This window comes from Leptidea sinapis, chromosome 24, assembly GCF_905404315.1.
Source record: "Leptidea sinapis chromosome 24, ilLepSina1.1, whole genome shotgun sequence".
Lineage (NCBI taxonomy): Eukaryota > Metazoa > Arthropoda > Insecta > Lepidoptera > Pieridae > Leptidea > Leptidea sinapis.
The window spans coordinates 9,824,133-9,846,125 of NC_066288.1; the positions used below are offsets into that span (position 1 = coordinate 9,824,133).

The window sequence follows — 21,993 nt, forward strand, 5'->3', positions numbered from 1 at the left end:
AGTCTAAATAAAAAACAATTTAATTATTAGTTATTTCATACAAATATATTGATCACTTGAATGTAAAGTAAATGCAACACGACAGGACGAATTTATTGATAATTACAAATAAACAATCATGGGGTTAGTGAGTGCGGAGGAGCTGGCAACGCAACACAGAAGATAAACTGTCAGTACATTAACACACTGCATACAGCTGTTGAAATAAGTCGGCATATTTTATAAATAATTTCCATATAAGAGTATAAAGGATTGCGTGTGGACGCTCACTTGAAAATCTTTCCCTGGTTGAATTTGCGACCCTTGGAATCTACACCACTCCATGAGAAGTAGTCGTGCACTAACTTCTTGGTCTCCTCACTCTTTGGGTCGAGTTTCTTCCAATCGTAAGACTCGTAGTCAATCTGCCAGTCCGGGGACAGTGGGAAGGCGAGCTCCTGGCCGCGCCACACCCACACGCCGGAGATGGATGAGTCGTTGTCGGAACCGAACAGGCACACCGACGAGAACGCCTGCTTACGCATCTTGTCCAGACGCTGGAACATACCTGCACAACACCATCATAATATATATTATTTTATATGGTTTACTTTGACTGTGCTATTTAGACACTTTAGCCTTTTGATACGGCCTTTCTTATTGAATTTATATTTTAATGGAACAGCAAAAGAGTCTGCCGTTCACTTCATTGAGTGATCATAGAACACATGTACTTTTGAGAAGGTGGCCTCTGAGAAGAGTATTCCAATAACAACATTCAAAAAGCACTTGTTACCAAAACCAAACATTTTATTATGAAGTTTCTAAAAAGCCACAAAGATTTTTCAAGTTTAAGTTAACACTGTTTTATAACCTTTAATTTTAAGTCTGGTTATTGACTATCAACTGAAGGTGTTTAGTGGTAGGAACATACCTGTAATGAGATTACAGCTCATGAACACTTTGGACAGTTCCTGTGGGTACTTGTACTCAGAGAACCAGATGGAGTAATGTTCAGGATCAAACTTCTCCCAAAAGTATGCAATGGACTTCTCCTCATCCTCATTGGAATAGCAACGTTTAAAGTCATCCATGTTGAATGTTCTGAAATAATTACACAATCTCATTGTATATGCACTGGCGGTTCAGTTTGTTTCATCTGATTAACAGATACAAGACACTGCTCCCCACCTTTGGCCGGGATATACTCTTAATAATTGCTTCCCTCTAGGGTGGGATAAAACTTATTGTGGGTGACCTCAAACTAATTTTAACCAGGTTTAGGCCACCCACGAAAAGTTCAAATAATATTCAATTAAAATAAATCGTAACAACGTAGTGAAACAGGTAGTGTGAATTAGAAAAAATACCTACTAAGCTGAAAGTAGCGGGGCGCGACAACTATGTTCCATAGTTAGGGTGAATTTCACAAAATATTCCAGTTTATGTTAAGGTTAATTACTATAACAATAATCTAAACGACCGTTAGATCACATCGACGAACTGTGTTGCACCATAATAAAATTCGATGTCATTAAAGTTATTTAGGTTGCTAGTGAAATGACATTTATCTCCTTAAATATGTGCAGTATTTTCTTAAATGATATTACTTTATGAAAATGACTATTCTATTCAATTTTTCGTATTGTGTGCTTCTGTGGAGGGTACAACACAATTTAGCCAATGTCACATTAAAGTAACACTACGAAGCTTTGAGTATGCATATTCTAACTTTAAGTTTAGCTAGAAGCACTGGCGTGGTTTAGACGTAAGTGAAATATAGGAGAGATTATTGTTTTATTTTAAATCATACATTTTGAGAACCAAGGTTTTTGAGGGATTTCAGGTTGGAGTTCTCCATAAAATTTTCCTTTTTAAGTTATAGAAACTTGCCAAAAGTTTGACCAGATCTCATACATCTTGGGTTTCAGGTTACAAGTCTTGAGAGTAAATTTCAGAATGTTTAGACCTACCACAGGCTTCTGCACTTTCATTATCCAGATTGCTACACCAACCAGACTCATGTCAGTTTTAGTGTAGATCTTATACCAATTTTGGAAATCAGAGTGCATTATATGAGAAAAAATTAAATTGGCTCCAATACGTAAGTTTCAAATTACTGAGGGTTGGAACGTAAGTGAACTGAAAGGCAGAACGGGTGAACAAAAACATATCAAGATTTATGAACTTTACGGTCACTCTAATGGTTGGCTCAGTGGAAGAGCGCTCCCACATAGCACGAGGTGGCCGGGTCCGAGTCCCGCATCGTTCAAAAAAATTTGTTTACAAATTTAATTTGTGTAATTAATCCCAAAAGTGAGTGTTATCACTTTAAACATACCAAATTGTTTATAAATAAACATTTTAGAAATATACTTTTTAATGAAAAGTTAATTGAGAGGAAAAATCTTCAATTCCTACTGAGATTGTTGGCTGGTACTATAGACACCGAACTCTTGTAGCCTGCAACTGTTTAAAGCAAGTCAGGAGGACAAGTGAGCTCACTGCTCACTAAATGAATGAATAACTACACCCCTGTATCTGTCATCATCTAGCAACATTTTTTATCATATAAATTGGAAATATTGTGCAAATGAGCTTCACTCCACCGTTTAAGTGTATGTTGCTGTCTAGTAAATTGTTGCATAGCTATATTTTATCTAATAGACTGTTTGTTGCTCTAACTTACCCTTTGGGCATTGAGTCAAAGGGATCCTTGGATTCCTTTGGCTTTTCTTCAATATCATCTTCTAACTCATGTTCTTTAGGTGTTTCTTTTTTAGGTTGTTCCTTTTTCTCTTTCTTTTCTTTTTTGGGTGCATCATGCTGTGAATTAAAAATAATTATGATTAAAATAAAGTAAAAAAAAAAACCAAAAAGGGAATGTAATAATAGTACTTTTAAGTGTTATAATTGAAGTAAAAAGGATAAATGGATCAAGTCACCATCATAATCTTTACTTTGATTATATGATATGGATCAAGTCACCATCATAATCTTTACTGATTATATGATATGGATCAAGTCACCATCATAATCTTTACTTTGATTATATGATATGGATCAAGTCACCATCATAATCTTTACTTTGATTATATGATATGGATCAAGTCACCATCATAATCTTTACTTTGATTATATGATATGGATCAAGTCACCATCATAATCTTTACTTTGATTATATGAAATGAGATCAATGTACCTTCTTATCCTTGGTTAGCTCTTGGTACTTCTTAGGATCATAGACTGGAGCTGCAGAACAAAGAGAGAGGTGTCCTACGACAGCCAACACTTGTGGTTGGTTGGCCAATGTGAGGAACCAACGTTGGACATTCACTAGGGATGCTCTTAGGCTTGGCTCGAGCACATGCTGTAAATAAAATATTGAAAACTGTAAGATTATTTAAGTTTCTATAAATACAATAAGATCATAATTTTATATTTATTTAAGACAAACCACGCAAGATTGTAAATTTTTTTAAACTAATTATTGAGATTAATATAATGTTAATGTATATAATTATGGATACAAGGCTTGCTGATTTACTAAAAGTAATACATTGGCCGAAAATAGGATAGTAAAACTGCTACAAACACAAAAAAACAAATAAAATATAGAACTGCCACAAAACTTGTCAATATACCAACTGTAGATTAACTAAGAGAATTGATACACTAGATTTCTCTAACCTCAACATCAACATAATTTTAGCATGCATCAAATGTCATTCCAAATCACAAGTCGTTCGGATCCGGCAAACTCCAGGCCTTTTGCTGTTACCTCCCTGCTCTCCAAAATCATGGAGAACATAAATAACCGCCAGCTCTTGGTATACCTAGAGGGTTACCAGTTGATCAACGATCGTACGGCTTCGCCATGGTCGGTCGGCGGACGATCTTCTGGTATACCTAACACATGGATGGGCGGCGGCTATCGAAAGCACGCGCGAAGGCCTAGCAGTTAGCTTGAGCATAGGACCTTTGATCGTGTATGCCACAAGGTGCTTCTCTCAAAACATCCATCATATGGGCTTCCCGAGAAATTCTGCAAGTGGACCACTAGTTCCCTCACTGAGAGCAGCAGCATACAGGTCGTAACAACAGCTAACAACACTGTTTTTTATGCATATCAATGATATGTTGGACGCGTCAACCATTTTCTCAAAATTGATTCCTTTACAATTATTTTTGACGTCATTCAAAGACTACCATCTGGCGCTCTGAGCGAGAAGAAGCGGCGCAAGAAACTCTCCTAAAGCTGATTTCACCTTCACACGACATGCCACAATTTTATCATCTCCACCATCTAGATGTGTTGTGTTCCTCCGCAGTGCAGTTTTCAAGGAATTTTCTTCTACATACAACCAAGCTGTGGCATGAGTTTACTTGTGTAGTGTTTTCAGGACGGTACGACATGAGTATCTTCAAAAAAAGCGAGTACACTTTTCTAAAGGGCCGGCAACGCTCCTGTGATTCCTCCTATGGGCGCTGAGCGCTCGTTTGTCAATACCAAATCCAAAACGTATTTTATACAATTTTTGTCTGTTTATCCGTGTGATGTCTGGGGAAAACGCAGAAGCTACTAAATAGCTTTAATTTAATATTGAAAATTTTTTCATGAATATTAACAAGCAGTCGGCATATAAGACAGATGTCACCTCATGTATATGTAAGTCATACCAGAAGGTACTAAAGCATCAGTAATTTAGTAAAATAGACAAAACAGAAGTAATTTTTACAGAAGACATAAAAAATTTACAAAAGTAAAATTAATAGTGGGAGTATTTGTTATTCAAACATAATATGATCAATACATACCTGGAAAGAGTGTAGAAGAGTGCAGAAGACAATGATGTCAGCCAGAGTGACCCTCTCAGTTACAAGGAATGTGCGTGTGAGCAGATGAGCATCCAACAACTTCAGCGCTGAAAGCAGATCGTTCTTCGCACGCTCCACATTCTGGAAATAGGTTAAAAGTGTTATGAACATCTGCCAGCAACTCTTATAGGGTTCTTCAATAACAACCATCCTGATTTATAACATTCAATTATAAACCCATTACTTTTCAAGCATTTGCACTACAATGGCGACAATAAATGAACACATGGTTAGAGCTACTTAACCGTAATCATAAAAATTTAATTCTAAAATTTAAAGTAAATAATTGGTTTATTCAAACAACGAAATTATACATTTAGAAAACAAAATTTAAATCAAATTACGTGCCCGCGCTATTCACCTACACGGCTACGGCACGGCGTCGAAGAAGCTTACAAGAACTCGTGTCTACAAGATCCGTTACAGAATGTTCCGGAATGATGTTATGGAAAATTGATTTATTTAGATTAATTATGTTATCTATATATCGTTATATTATATTATCACCCATCACATTTAATTCTCATTTCTAGTAGTCTGTCGATATGTCATTGAGAGTATAATAAAGTATAAACCGTCGCTCGGGGCACTCCCCCCACTCCACATATTGCAATTGGTGTAGTCCCGGTGCAGTCGTCGAAAAAACTACACGCGCCTGTCGACGAAAAGGTTACGCGCGACGCTCAACGCGACATACCCTCGTTTTCGCTCGTAGTAGTTCTTCGGCCATCATTCAATATTATAGAATTAAGCTTGGATTTTTTTATATAAAATGAGTCGTAGGTTACCACAAAGTGTAATACTCGAGGAATCACGAAGAGAAGACGAAGAAGAGAGTGAATCAGAGCTCAGCGACCAAGGCTCTGAAACTTCCGACAACATCGTTGCAGAGGAATCAAACTGCTCGGACTCAGAAAAGGATGATTTGCCACTTACAGGAATAAGTAGCTGTTATATAGGCGCGATAAAGTAACGAAGTGGCTAAAATCTAACAATAACAGAGTGAGGCGTCAAGTTCAAAATATTCTCAACATTTACGCAAGCCTGGAGTTTATTCATTTCAGAGAAAATTATTGAAAAAGTTGTTAGATATACCAACGAATTATTTAAAAAAAAAACGCCACCGTATAACAGAATACGTGACTGCAAACCGACAGATGCGGTGGAAATTCTTTTCGGATTGTTGTACATAGCGGGATCCTTGAAGACATCACACGCCAATTTAGAAGATTTATTGATTTACAAGTGATGGGACAGGTATACCTATGTTTCCTACTACTATGTCAGTGAAGAGAGTAAAATTTACTACTAAAGGTACTACGCGACAAGCTCGTACTCTAAAGCTGCGCCAATGAACGAGAAGTTTTAGATATGTTTACACAAAACTGTCTTTTGCCATAAAGCCGGACAAATACGGAATCAAACTTTATCCATTAGTTGATGTTGCTACGTTTAACGTTCTAAATATTGAACTTTATGCTGGCAAGCAGCCTGAAGGCCCATATCAGTTCAGTATCATATCATAGAATTTCTGGCACTGGAAGAAACCTTGCCATCAATAATAGTGTGCCGCTTATGAACGATTTGGCCAAGGATTATAAGATTTCTGTTGTGGGTACCATGCATTAAAACAAGAAAGAAATACCTCCTTGCTTTATAGATAAAAACAGACCTGAATATTCAAGTAAATTTGGATTTTCAGATACACTTGTATCTTACATGCCAAAAAAGAAAAGATCTGTAGTTCTTATATCATCACTTCATTGTGCTGCAGAATTTGATGAAAGCGCAAACCCAGCATCGTTACTTTATAGGTACAATAAAACAAAAGTGGGTGTCAATGAAGTTGATAAAAAAGCAAAAATGTATTCGGTTTCAAGGATGAATAATAGATTACCACTTGACACTCTTCTTTCGTCTTCTGGATATTGCAGGAATAAATAGTATGGTGATATTGAGGGCAAATAATGTGACCCTTCGGAAAAGTTTAATGTATCTACGTGCATTAGGCACTGAATTGACAAAAAGAGTATGTCCAAAGAAGATCAACGATGTTAGGCCTTCCACGAAAACTAAAAAGAAACATAAGGGGGCATTCGAATACGGAGGATAGTGCTGCTGATACATAAGTAGGTAGTTCTGGCACTTGTAGAGGAACCTGTAAAATATGTCCTGATAAAAAAGGGGGAAACAAAAACGCAATGAAAGTTATGTATGAAAAATATTTGCAGAAGTCATACAACATTTATTTGCTATCAATGTTATATGGATGAAGATACTGATTCTTATGAAAACTAAATAAAAGCTAATTAATTTTTATTATTAGATTACATATACATATAAACTAGTCTTAGATATATAAAAGGGTTTTGTGTTCCCAATATTTGAGTTATTTAACTAATTTAATAATTCTTTTTCATAATTTTAATTACTTTTTTGACAAATCAGACTTTAAAGACAATGATGATATATCTATGTTCAAATAAATAAACAAATATTGAATAATTTGTGCTTTATTTCTCTTTTTCATCCCAAACATCTTTTCGGTCCTGTTACAAGTAACCGTGCAATCACTTGATGGTTAAATAGCTCTACCCGTGTGTTCATTTAATATTTGTATTTAATTGAAGCGTTATATAACTGTTTTATGCACAATATAATATTATGTTGAAGTCTCACCACTGAATAAATTTCCAAAGCTCTGCCTCTCATATTCACATCAATTATTATTATTAATTACAAGTACATGAAGTAAGATACAAAATAATTTAAATATCACACACAAGTTACAGAATGTGGAGCATGGAGCAAGCACCTGTTTGTTGAACTGCATGATGCCAAGATAGGGAAACACCCAAGCACAGGAGGCTGGCAGCAGTTCACTGTCAGCCCATGATGCACACTGGTATATCACAGCTTGAGACTTCAGATCTGAACCACGAAGGGCATCATTACCAACTGAAAGAGAAACAGCTAATTATTTAAAATTCATTATTCTGTTAACATTAATAATCATGACTATCTATTAACTCCATAACAATAAAAGGCATTTATTTTCTCAAAATTGATTCCTTTAGAATTCTTTTTGATGTCATTTCTTATACTACTACCGCTTCGGAAACAAATGGCGCTCTGAGAGAGAAGAAGCGGCACAAGAAACTCTCCCAGCATTCTTTTTTTGCGCTCTTTTCAATAAAAATATACAATATTGTACAGTCGCTATAAAATAATCACAATCTAGTCCCAGGCTGTCTGATCATTTAGATATTCAGCAGTGGAGTAATAGGATTTACGACAGAGCCATTTTTTTATAAAACATTTAAATTTATTTATTTAGATAATGCCTGAACAGTGGCTGGGACTTTATTGTAGAAGTGTATACATTTACCCTTAAAGCTATTATGTATCTTATGAAGCCTACTAGAATTAGTTACAAGCAATCGCTTATTTCTAGTGTTATAATAATGAAAATCACTATTAAGAGCAAAAAGGTGACGATTTTTGTGAATATATATTAAATTTTCATAAATGTACTGACAATAAACAGTCATAATATTTATTTCTTTAAATTTTTCTTTGAGTGACTGTCTATAACCAAGCTGATATATAGCAGGAACAGCTCTCTTTTGCAGTGCAAACACTATATCAATGTCAGCAGCATGACCCCATAGTAATATACCGTATGTCATGATGCTGTGAAAATAACTAAAGTACACTAATCTAGCGGTCGCAACATTCGTGTACTCTCTAATCTTTCTAAGTGCATATGGCGCAGAGCTTAGTCTATCTGCTAGATGGGTAATATGTGGACCCCACTGAAGCTTTTTATCTAACGTGATACCCAAGAAGACCGGAGTGTCCACAAGTTCCAATCTCTGGTCATTTATAAGTACGTTGGTTTGTACCTCCGCTGTGTTTGGTGTAATGAACCGTAAACACTTTGTTTTTTTACTGTTTAAGTGCAGATTATTCGTCTCATATATAAATCAAACATCAATTTTAAAGTTATAGTCAGTCATTGATGACTGATATGATCAATAGGTGATTTTTTTTTATATGGACAAATAAGACAAACAAGTATATGGGTAACTTGATGTTAAGTGATCACCACCACCCTCATTCTACTGCAACAACAGAGCAATCACAGGAGTGTTGCTGACCTTGCAGATAGGTTGAATGCAATTTTTTGAAGGTACCCATGTTGTATCATGTTGGAAACACTGCATAAGCAAGTTCATTCTTGTGTTTTGTAGAATAATTTAAAAATTTCACAGCTTGGTTGTATGTGAACACAATTCCTTGAAACCTCACTGTACAGGAACGCCACACATCAAGATCTATCTGCACTCTATGCAACTATAATAAGCAATTCAACAGTACTGAACTTTTTAATAACAGTAAAGGCTGCTTTAAAAGGAGTGTTAGTAAAAATCTAAAGGAAGGTTAAATTTAGAGTAATTCACAAACACACACACACACTCTCACCAAACCCCACACACACATATATTGTGTCTTATTATAAATATTGTAAGTCCGTTATTAGATGTAAGTCCTACAAAATAGTATTATTATAACCTAATTTATGTTCTGTGGATTTTGTGATTTTTTAAATAAATAAATATATAATCAGTCTTAACAAGGTTTAGAAATTTTCTACTTTATCATAATCTATTTTAAAGTGTTACAAATATGTTGTGTTAGCAGGCTGTTTTGCAAAAGAAAAAACTGTGATGAGGCAATGTTACTTCTACCATCCCAAATCTATGACAAAGCCCAGCAGACATTCACAGGCAGCAGTCTTCCTATGATTCCATATAAAGATATATTATCAAACAATAATGAAAATAGTCAAAACACCATAATGTTTTTGAATACTTATGTATACTTTTACAAAAAAAACCCCAACACACACAAAAGTAAACATAATATCCATCCTTTTCTCCTTTAGCTATATATATTTATGTTTTATTAGCAAATAGGTTATTCAAACTTTCGAATGGTACTAGATTTTTCAGATACACCAAAACCGAGAGGGCCGTACGGCACACTACTCACCCACCAAGTTCTGACTCTTATTTCGTTTATTTCGCATGGTCTTATAGCTTGTTTCAAAAGCTTTAGCTAGCTTTGATACATTCACTCAAATCATCCTAATTATAAGCAATCTATATTAATTATAAGTAAAAATAATATGCAATGACAGAAATCTGTGTGCTTGCCAAAATCACTCCCATCTGAGGCATACAGCGCACAGAGTTTCCCGGAAAGGAAAGGTTAAAAACTTTGTTTTACCTTAATAATATAAAATCTCTATTTGACAATGTTTCCTAATATATTAATGTAGCTAATTAGTGATGTAATGTGCTGTCAATTTAATGAAATTCAAAATATAAATTATAAAATCAATTTCAAGAAGCTCCCAATCTACCTTCTGCTATAAGTCAACAAAATCTGTTACCAAAAGTGTAGGATTCAACACTTCTGAATAAGAAGCTAGCTAGGCAAGTTGGATATATTCTGGGTGCACACTAACTTTAACCTTCTTCCATTATGAACTTCACACTTTTTTCTATCACATACACACAACAAAGTAACAATAATTAGTGTTATTCTTCCGATAGCTCAATCAATTCTTAGATAGAAATTTAATTAATTTCATTCATGTATGATAAGATCACACATAATTCATTAAAATATTAATTTCATAATAAAGTAATTAGTAAATCCAAAATTATCACAGGATATTGAACAAGTTAAGGGATCAAAAACAGAAGTTAATCAGTAACCAATAAAAAGAACAATAATTGTTAGTAATCTATTATGGTTATATGTTTTGAGGTTAAACGAAATTTAAATAGAAATATTTACCATAGTAAGCGATAGCATTGCTCTCCGTGAGATGCACTTTACCGTCCGCACTTTCATACGCGGGCACCTGGAACGATCGGCAAACATTTTAACACGTCACCGTCAAAAACATCTGTGATCACTGATAACAGTTATAACACTCACTTCACTTTACAAACATTTTACTCACTTTGCCTGTAGGGAACTTCTTCAGAAAATCGTTAGATTTGTTGGTTTCACCAAATACGAAATTAGGGGAAACTTTCAAATCAACTCCCGAATACTTCGCGGCGATCAGCGCCTTGTAAGCACGGAAGTTTTCTGGATAAGTGTAAAGTACCTGCCGGAAATAATTAAAATTATACCTAAGACATCCTTACAGAACATAGTTTCACTCATCTTTATACAGGGAAATGGAAGGATTCTAATGATAACGAAAGCTTTAACAACTTACCCCGGTCGCCATGGCTGACTTCAACGAAAGAGAAATTTTAGACAGCTGAACTCTGTGTCTAGGTTATGTCTAGGTCAACTTGTCTTATTGAAATGTCAATGTCAAAGATTCACAACTTGATGCTCAGAGCCAATATCAAGCCGAGAGAAGTAAACAATAAGTTGAGCTGTACAGTACTGACTTCTCTAACCTACGCAAAGCGCAAAGTTTTGAATTTAACTATTTAATTTTTTTGTAGGTGGATGAACAACTTAAATATGTCTGGGTGACGTTCTCCATAGAGAAAAAGAATACTGTTTTTGAAGTCGGTTGATTTATTACACTAACTAATAATTCTTCTAAATTTATGTAGGTCTATAAAATTTTAAAATGCAGCATGAACGTAAGCGCATTGCAATTTTATTACAGACAGTTCTGCCAATGATCACATCACTACTGTAAGTCATTTAGGAGTTCCATTGATCATCATGTTTTAGTACGATAATTATTTGACCAGAACGACGTTACGGTAGGTGACTCAAATATCAGTGTAGCATAAAAAAAGATTCGGCCAAGTATCGTTAATTTAGAATAGAATAGAATAGAATAGAATAGAATAAAAAATTATTGATAACAAAAACCACCACCACACAATTATCAAAATGATACAAACCAAAATAAGTAATAATTTCTTAGAACTAACAAATAAAACAAATTAAATAATACAATTTATAGCTTAAAACGAAAAAGGTACTGTGCGGCAGTGAATGTCACCAAATGGAGCTAACTCAGTAAAAAGCTGCAATGGCGTGGTGCCAATGTAGCACTGGTTTTCAGTAGCCCCAACATTATTGAGTCTGAGAGTAGCAGCGACTAGTAATTTTTAAATTTATAATTATGAATATAAGTCCATGAATATAAATAAATAAATGCAGTATAGATCTAATTTTTGAATTTAACTATATAGGTATATAGGTATTACTAAGTTGAAGTGGAGGTGGCAAATCATTCCAGCACTTGGTGGCTTGATATCTAAAACTTCCCCGAAACGCAGCAGTTCGGTGGCTAGGAATAGCTAATATACGAAAAGCTGACCTCGTATCCATATTCAAAGCTTTATGCTGTCCAAGCCATTCTAACTTCTGATATAAGTATGCTGGTGTTTTCCAAGCAATTATGCCAAAGAGTAACACAGCAAGGTGTAAATGCCTTCTTCCGTCCATCTTGAGTACTTTTGCCTCTTTGAGATATGGTGTAACGTGACTAAGGGGAGGAATATTCCAACAAAATCTAGCGCACGCATTCTGCACTCGCTGTATGGCATTTTTAGTTTTACTCAGTAGTCGTGGGCCATAAACGGTGCTCATATAATTAAATTTAGAAAGGACGAGAGCATCACACAGACGTATGCGTGTTTCTAAATTTAAGTATTGTCTTAATTTATATAACACTTTAAGACGATAAAAACAATTTGAAATTGTCAAGTTTATATATTTTTCGAATCGCAGACTTTCATCCATTATCAGTCCTAAATTTCTTGCTTCATGCACACGTTCAATTTTATAATTATTAATTTTTATATCAAGATTGTATCGCTCAATTGTATTTAAACCATTCTGTGTACCGAAAATCATATATTTTGTTTGAGCTGGGTTGAGAATTAATGAGTTTTACTCTGACCATTTGTAAATTTCGTTTAAATCTGAATTAATTAAATTGATTGCATCAACTATGTCGTGAGGATTGAAAGATAAATATAGTTGAATATCATCTGCATACATTTGATACTTACAGTGCTTTATATTTTGCAATATGTCCGCACTATACAAAATAAATAAAAGAGGGCCTAATATAGAACCCTGTGGAACTCCTCTTTTCATGTTACTACACTCTGAATAGCGAACTTTACCATCTTCTTCTGTGGTTACAACTTTCTGAGCTCTATGACTGAGGTAACTATGAAACCATTATATAGCATTTTCACTGAGTCCATAGTAGGCTAATTTTGATAGTAATAGAGTTAAATTTAAAGTGTCAAAAGCACGAGAATAATCAAGCAATACTAAAATGGTTACTTTACCCGCATCCTGAGCTGCTAGAATGTTGTCAACTACGTCTAAGACTGCAGTCATGGTACCTCTTTTCTTTCTGAACCCGGATTGATGTTCTGGTAAAATTTTATAGGTTTCTAAATAATTTATTAATTGCTTATAAACAATTTTTTCAATTATTTTAGAAGGACAAGGAAGAACACTAACGGGTCGAAGGTCTTTAAAGTCATCGGGGTTGTCTTTTTTTGGCACAGGACGGATAATAGGATGACGCCATAAGTTTGGAAATGAGTTAGTATGGAAGGAGACATTTATTTTTTTAATATTGGAGTTTATATATGTGTTAAAGTATACTTGTTTTTCACGACGCAGTGCTTGAGGAACATAACGTTTCAAGTCCTTATAAAACTGTACATGTGCTACATTATTAGTTTTACGAGCTCTTTTAAATGCTTCATCCCGCCTTTTCATGATCAATTTTATATTATACGTAATCCAAGGATATTGAGTATCTCGAGTAAATCGTGTTGTATTAGGTGCATAAAAATCAAACAAAGATATAATAATACTAGTAAAATTGACAACTATATCACTTACGTTATTCATTAATAATAATTTGTCCCATGTAATGCTGTCCAGTGATTGTTGAAAACTAATTCTATCAATATTTTTGAAGGGTCTGTAGGTAATTAATTTTGGTTTCATTTGATGCTTGGGAAAATCCAAGATACATGCCTCTATATGATCCACAACAACTTGTGTGACAGAAAGTGTTCTGTTAGCACACACACAATCTAGTTGTGTTTCTGAGTGAACAGTGAAATGCGTAGGTGTCGAGACGTGCTGTATTAGATTAAACGAATTTAAAAAAAGTTCAATTTTTTTAAAGTTCGGATGATTGTTACACAACCCATTAATATTGAAATCACCCAATATAACGACATTGTCACACCAGACAAACGATCCCAAAGATTCCGTTAACGCATCAAAAAATGTCTCAGGGTCCATCCACGGAGGGCGATATGCTGTACCGACTACAAGCTTATTACCACTTACCTCGACCTTGAGCCACATTTGTTCAACCGTAGGAGCAATAGGGTGCGACAGAATCCGCATCGAAATTTCTTTCTTCACGTAAAAGCCAACACCACCCCCGCGCGAGCGCACGCTGGGAGGGCGCGGCACGTGGTACAGTCTGTAGCCAGCCGGGGCTGGAGCGAGGCCCTCATGCCCAGCGCGCAGCCACGTCTCATTGATACACATCAGATCCACGTTGTGCCGATCCATTGCTACGAGAAACTCGTCGTGATTTGTGCCAAGGGATCCCGGATTAAGTAGCTCAATTTTTAATTTGTCCTTCCTATTTGGCATAATTTTTAAATATAATATTATATATAATAATTAAATAATATATAAATATATTTAAAGTAGTATATTTAATATGTGTAATAAAGTGATAAAATACTAATAAATAACGATCAAAAACTATAGCATTAAAGCAACCATACAATAACGAAACTTTTAAATTTATAAGATAATTATATAATATTATAAAAGTATAAATCTCGTTTGATATATAACTTTTGAACTGCATAATATAGCTGATTTTAGACCGCATTTTATTTTTGGTGTAATTTATCTTAATAAAATTGAGAACATAATATAATAAATTTCTAATACGCAAAACGTGACTTATCACCCCATTTGAAAATTTAAAATTTAAATAATATTTAGATTTGCCGCACAGTACTCTTTTGTATAAATTCGATACTACTATATCATTCATAAAATTAAACACTCCTAAGAAACCTATGGAAAAAATATATAATATAAAATTAAAATGAAACATATAGAGATTAAAATAAATATTAAAAAAACTAACATATCTGAAATCTAACTGACAGTAACAAATAAATATTAAACACAAAAAACCTTTTTTAAATCAGACTCTGATCGAATTATAAATTTTTTAGACGAACTGTCTCGTCTAGCATATATCTGACCATCACGAGTTCAGATAAAACGCCAATTTAGTTTTCCGCCTAGTTCACGCGACTTATAGAACAGGTTACGATTATCGAATGTTAAATGTTCGTTAACGTAGAACCTTTAGGGTTTGTGACCTATGCCGGTCCCCGACGTATCAGCGTGGCGCCGTACCCGGGCCGCGTGCAGCAGCTCGTCACGCAGGTGTCGGCGAGTGAGCCTACAGACTATGGCTCGCGGGCGCGTGCCCTCACCTCCCGCCGGCCCGCTCGACGTCGCTTCACCCCGCGCGGCCCGCAGGGCCCCACGCCGGTGCACGTTGACGATGTCACGCTCGTCGATGGCTAGACCTATCTTCTGCACTACGGTGACGACGACATGGAGGAGATTCTCGCCTCCACTTTCCTCTACTCCGGTAATTTCTACGTCGTTCAGTAGTCGCTCTTGTACGCTATTATTGAGTCGCTTCCGTAACGCATCAAGTGAACTGTTCAGCTGAGTATTTTGTTGTTGGACGTCTTCGAATTTAATTAAATTTGAGGCGTCCTCAAGATTTGACACCCGTTGTTCTATTGAATCGAGCCTTGTAATTAATTCAGATACCAATGAAGACAGTTTTGTCATCTCAACTCTAAAGCCCGACAACTCTGAGCGCAACAGTTGAATTTCTCGAATTAGAGACGGGATCTCGCTTGGTTCAGAATCGATGGTGACATCTTCGCCATCCTGAGACCGGTTACAGTCTACCCTTTTATTGTTTGATCTTCCTTTACATGACTTACATACCCATTTATTACTGAATCTCGAATCAGGACTGATATTGTTGCACTGTCGGTGATATAGAATAGAACACTTACTGCACTTAGAACTGTCAGCCACTGCGAAGAATTTCCCACAATCAGGACACTTGTTAGGAATTATTTGTTTTAGAAACTAATTAATATAATAATTATAATATCAGAACGTGTAACACTTTCAAAACAAATGTTGTGAGTACTTTAAAATAATTCAAAGTGCAATATATTTAAATATTAAAATTTAACACAACACAGTTAGAAAACACCAATAATAACACTTTTATTTAATTAATTAAGAAGTATTAACGTTGTACTATACTGTATATATTATATACATGGGTAAATACAAAACATTTAATATAAGTTTTGTTTTAAATGTCGCTACTACGTGCTCTGTGCAGTTACGCGGTTGATCTTCCGAATTTGAAGAGTTCCGTTACTTTGTCATGAGTCTCATAAGCAGAACCTAACCAGACTATCACCAAACTACCTTTGAAGTATATCCTTTCACATAAAAAAAGAATTACCGAAATCGGTTGGCGCAATATTGAGTTATCGTAAATTGTCCGCACATACTTATAGCAAATTTAAGACTATTATGATTTTCTCATTGTTGCCATTGTCAGATCTGGACAAAATTGCAATGGGAACACATGGAAAGCACCAACTTTCAAATGAAATTTAAAAGAATTATCAAAATCGGTTCACCCAGCCGAAAGTTCTGAGGTAACAAACATAAAAAAAACAAACATATCCACGAATTGAGATCGTCCTCTTTTTTTGAAGTTAGTTTAAACGAGCAATCTGACCCATTTTGACAAGCGGGACTTGTCTGGGGACTTGTCAAAAATTGTACCATATTTAATAAAACAATATTAATGTTATTAAATTACTTAGGCTTTTTACATATAGATCTTAAATAAATAAAATTACCTTACCGATGATAAGTCACAACACCTTTTTTTTAAGTCGTTCATGTTTTAAGCACTTTTTATAGCACACTTAGGCTTGTTGATTGACACACAGCTGACACACGACCAAGGAGAAAAGTGTGCTTACATTGTCTTTAAGCACACTTTTACCGTGTATAGAACGTCATTGTGCCTATCACATTTATGTGTTTGTATCTTTTTTCTGTTGCTTTTTTGTTTCATAGACATTCAAATCAGAACGATGCTACAGAAGTTTTCACTTCAAAACAGTTTCAGCTTAGCTCAAAGTTAAATGTTATTTGAAACAAAATGCTGCTGGGCAAGAAAAGTTATTTGCAGAGATATCGTGTCATTCTCAAGACTTACCAAACATATATACAAAAGGTATAATCCAAAATAAACAAAGTATGAGTAGCTCTTGTTACCCTTTTAAAGATAAACGCCACCTATCATTTCTGTCTATTTGATTTTAAGTATTTTTTTTCTTATCAGTTTAGTTATAATATCACCGAAAGTCTCATGAACATTGCTTCAGTTGTTCCGGAGATTACCCGGAATAAGCAGATAGATGGCCAAAATTAATATTGTGTTAATGTTATTTTGATATTTATTTATATTCCATTTAAGAATAAATATCCGGACGACCGAGCCTTGCTCGGATTTTTAAGAATGTACAAAACTTGAACAAAAAAAAACTAATAGGACATATGGATTCGAACCGGGGTCTTCTGCTTTCCGGATCACCCAATGTCCCATCTGAGCTATAATAGTCTTGTATATAGTGGCGAAATTTACCTTTGTATTATAATGTTATTGTAGCTAGATCGATTTATCACCCCCGAAATCCCCTGCATGCTTAATTTTATGAAAATCGTTGGAGCCGTGTCCGAGATTCAGATTATATATATATACAAGAATTGCTCGTTTAAAGATATAAGATATATATAGGATAAAGAAGTATGGAAAATAGATGCTCCTGATCAACCTTATTATTATTCTTAATAATATTAGAATGGTGTAATATCATGAATGTAACATATCCTACCATATTAATATTATAAATGTGAACGTTTCAGTGTGTGTGTTTTTCGTTTGTTACGCCTTCCGCAAAAAACTACTAAATTAATATAAATTAAACTTTGCAATAATATAGCTTTACTCATATGAATAACTCAAAGGCTATAAATTATAAAGATACAGTGTGAATTATCCAAAATATTTAGATAAGACGTAGGAAAAAAATCTGCGAGCTATTAAAATAAAGCCCACAGGAGTTACAAAAATACATATGATATAATTATAATCAATGATATTAATTTAAACATCATTGATTATAATAGTGATGAATAACATTACGAGCAGAGTAGGAGTTAAAGTGTGGTCGAATGAGAAGAAATGTTTAGAGTAATTAAATATAATAATTAAAGATTGAAATGGAGTTTCGTTCAAAAAATAATATTTCTGTATATTTAATTATAATTTATACCTACATACATAGTAATTATTATAACTGAATATTTTAATTAAAAATATATTATAGTTTATTATGATTTAGTTTATTATCAATCAATCAATTTTCGTTTAAAATTTGTAAGAAATATATTAGCATGCATTTATTTAACTTTGTTCGAAAGGAACGTTTATATTGATGTTTATTGCTGCCACCTCTTTAAACCGAGTTTAAAAAAGGAGGAGGTTCTTGATTCGACGGTATTTTTTTTGTGTTTGTGACCTCAGAACTTTCGAGTGGGTCTACCAATTTTGATGATTCTTTTTATTTAAAGCTGGTGCTTCCCATACTTAGTTAAAGTCAAGAGGCGAGAGCGGGGCCGTGGTGGGATGACCGATTCCAAAAATAACAATTAATGTTACTACATTATCTTAATATTACGTGCAACGAAGAGCACCTCAAATTGTCAGGGACCCAGTGCTCTGTGAACGGCTAGATCACTTGGCATTCCTACTGCCGAAATCCACCTTCGCACGACACGCCATGAATTAAGATGTCATCGCCCACCAAGGTGGGCGGCGGTGATCACCTAGCACCAAGACGTGACCTGTACGCTCGTTTGTTCTCCTTTTCCATAAAAAAAATATTGTCGTAATAATTTGATTGACTTCAAGGTAGTCTTATATTTTCATTTCATTTTACTTAGGAGAACTCTAAAAATAAGTAAATTATAAAGTTGTAGAAGTTTAGGCAATTATTTTTTTACTTTTTAATTATATATTATTGACAGTGACAGGTGGACAGGGTGAAGACGTCTATAAAAGGCGACGTCTCCCTAGCATCGACACCAAATCGTATAATCATATATAGGGAAAAGAGAGCCCTCTCTATACATTATGAGCTGTACCTATATTTGAAAACTAGCGCCATCTGGAGATTGGCCCTGAAAAAAACTATATATAAGCTCGAAATTATAAAATTCATTTTTAAAGTTGTGACGCAATTAAATAACTAACTCTACTTTTTAATGTAGGTATCGGAATTTTTTACCATGTTGAATTTGCGCGTAGAGTTAGTTATTTAATTTTGTCACAACATAGAACATAAAGGATAGATTGAGTAGTGTAAATATGCAAAATGGAACACGAGAGCTACATACATGCGCAAACGCTAGAAGTAGTCGCCATTTTATGACCAGTGGGCAGTGACACAAATAAAAAAAGTTGAAAGGTTTCAAAGCGAGTGACAGCTGACAAAGCTTTCATTTTCGGGCCAAATAACAGATGGCACAACAGTCTTCTGAAAACGTCACTTTAAGGCGTCTGTCCCACCCCTGATCGACACATTTCCGCCGCAACCGTTGACTAGTTAGGTCGTTACTCTGCCCAATTTCTGTTCGAATATTAGTCACTGTGATATTTGAAGTGTATTCTTAGAAGCTTAACAAATAGATGTATTTCATTCAAAAATTAATTAATTAAATGTTGGCTTGTATGTGAATTCTTAGTTGGTGGTATTAAAATTCGTCAATTGTTATAAAAAAAATACCTTTTGATCTTATTTGTTTGAAATTTTTATATTTTTTGTATTGAAATCGTATTTTTGAAGTCGGTTGTTTTTTGTAAAAAAAAAATTGCATTGAGGAATATCGGTTATTGTAAGTAGGAGTATCGGTTATTATAATAAGATAGAAAAATATACAATACACAAAATAAAGTACAATTTATGTTTTTTCATTATTATGTTTTAGCATATTTTTTCTTGATTTTTTCAGTTTGTAACAAGTTAGTATCTCTACTAAATAATTGCACGGCATCTTTACAGTCTTTATTGAGCTCAGCGAAGCGGAGCTCCCACCGGGTGACTCCAATTGATTTCTGTGTTAAATTGTTTCTCGGCCATTTCTGGACCAATTTTAAAAATTTTGGAACTCATAGAAAGCTTTCGAAATTTTCTAGTTTATTGTTGGGACAGAATTTTGAATTTCGACTTGATTCAATTATTATAATTAAAAACAAAAATGATTTACAAATTATTCTAAATTAGCACGCGCTATTTATTTATTTAAAAATTGAGCCGATTGATCAAATCGTAATAAGTCTTAATTATAACACTGCTATCCTTTGATCATTTTCGAATGTTCATGATCTACACAGACTTATCTCATTTCGCTCAAATATGGCGTAGCGGTACGACGGTATCCTAGTTTAAATCAAAGTATATATCAGGTGACCCATACGCCCATTTGTCCATTAAAAAAATCCTGAGCAGCAAACGGGTGAGTTGGTAGGTTCTTAAAAATTAGATTGCTTTGTATTATATAACACGAAAGACATTAAAAAACGTAAGTGTTTATTTCTCCTTTGTTTCTATTTATTACCTGTTAACTACTAACACTAAAAACTTTTAAATACTTGGTGCGTAATGATTAGAAGGATTTACCGATATTACTAAAAACACTATGCGCTAAGTATTTGATGTTAAATAGCTGTTAAAAGAAGCTATTTATCGATAGATAGTACTTTAACCTATGCTCGTTCGCATTCTTTCTCTAGGGCCACATGAGCTAAGACCTTCCACCGCATTTGAAGTCACCGCGAGAAGCGAGGAGGAAACTCAAGGCAGCGTCGCTTTTAATCTGTCCGACGAACGACCAGTGACTTTGATCTTGAAGCACATGTTAATTATTCATGTGCTTGAAGCGCGCTCGAAGGCAACGTCGCTATTTGATGTCTAAAGATTCAAGTTCATTGACCTAGTGACCCAATTCTACAGCGCGTTCATATTCGCTCAAAATTGAAAGTCTACATTTTGGCCTGAAATGATTTGAAACAATCTAGATTTAGTTTCTTACCGTATATATATAAAAGTCAAGATATTTAAGATCTATTCATAAAATGGTGTTTCTAAGACGTGATATTTCTGTTGATCGTCAATTCCGTGGGTATGTTTATGCATGAACATTTCAAAGTATTACTAAGGCATGTATTTTGTTTTTGATTTAGAAAGAGCATATAAAGCTTATAAAAAAAAATAAAACTTATAAACAAAGTTAGAAATTATCATTGAAAATACTCATTTATTTTTATATCTAATAAATTTTTCGTTTGCCGAAAGAAAGGCCTGTGTAAAATAAAATCACAATATGAATAATTTATGCGCGGTCTTATAGCTTGATACAATATCTTTCTTATACATTCTTTCAAATTAACCTAATTATAAGCAATCTATTTCTACTCGTTTATCTAAAGTGCAATAAGGCTTTGAATTCAATGGTGTCAATATCAATAAGACGAATCTACATTTAGAGGATATTGAAGGAAATATTTGAGTATAGATAGTAGAAAATATTCTTTCTTCAAGATTATTTCAAACACCAGCAATACCATTGTGGTTTTTGCACTAAGTGGTGTGTCCTATATAATCAAAGAAAAGCTTGTTCAACTACCGCGGTTTTACGAGTTTTCTCTTTCAGTACTAGTACTTAAGTTATATTTTTGATTGAACGCAGGGTTTTATTGTGTTCAAGTGACGCGGTCATGTACTAATAGTATCGAGTGGCTCAAATTTTTATATAGTTGATGATATTTAAATGGGAATAAATTGTGATAATTATCGATAGGTCTAGGCTAAGCTGTTC

At 34.4% G+C, this 21,993-nt stretch overlaps 1 protein-coding gene across 1 annotated transcript; it reads right to left on the reverse strand.

The window, feature by feature from the left end:
* Positions 1-4: 4 nt before the first annotated feature.
* On the reverse strand, positions 5-11,309 carry LOC126971789 (elongation factor 1-gamma). Its single transcript, XM_050818207.1, has 9 exons — positions 11,159-11,309; positions 10,895-11,044; positions 10,726-10,792; positions 7,673-7,815; positions 4,798-4,938; positions 3,182-3,349; positions 2,669-2,805; positions 914-1,083; positions 5-547 (listed from the first exon to the last, which is right to left on the reverse strand). Exons 1-9 carry the CDS (start codon positions 11,168-11,170, stop codon positions 267-269), a joined length of 1,269 nt encoding a protein of 422 aa, XP_050674164.1. The 5' UTR covers positions 11,171-11,309; the 3' UTR covers positions 5-266.
* Between the last annotated feature and the right edge of the window lie 10,684 nt (positions 11,310-21,993).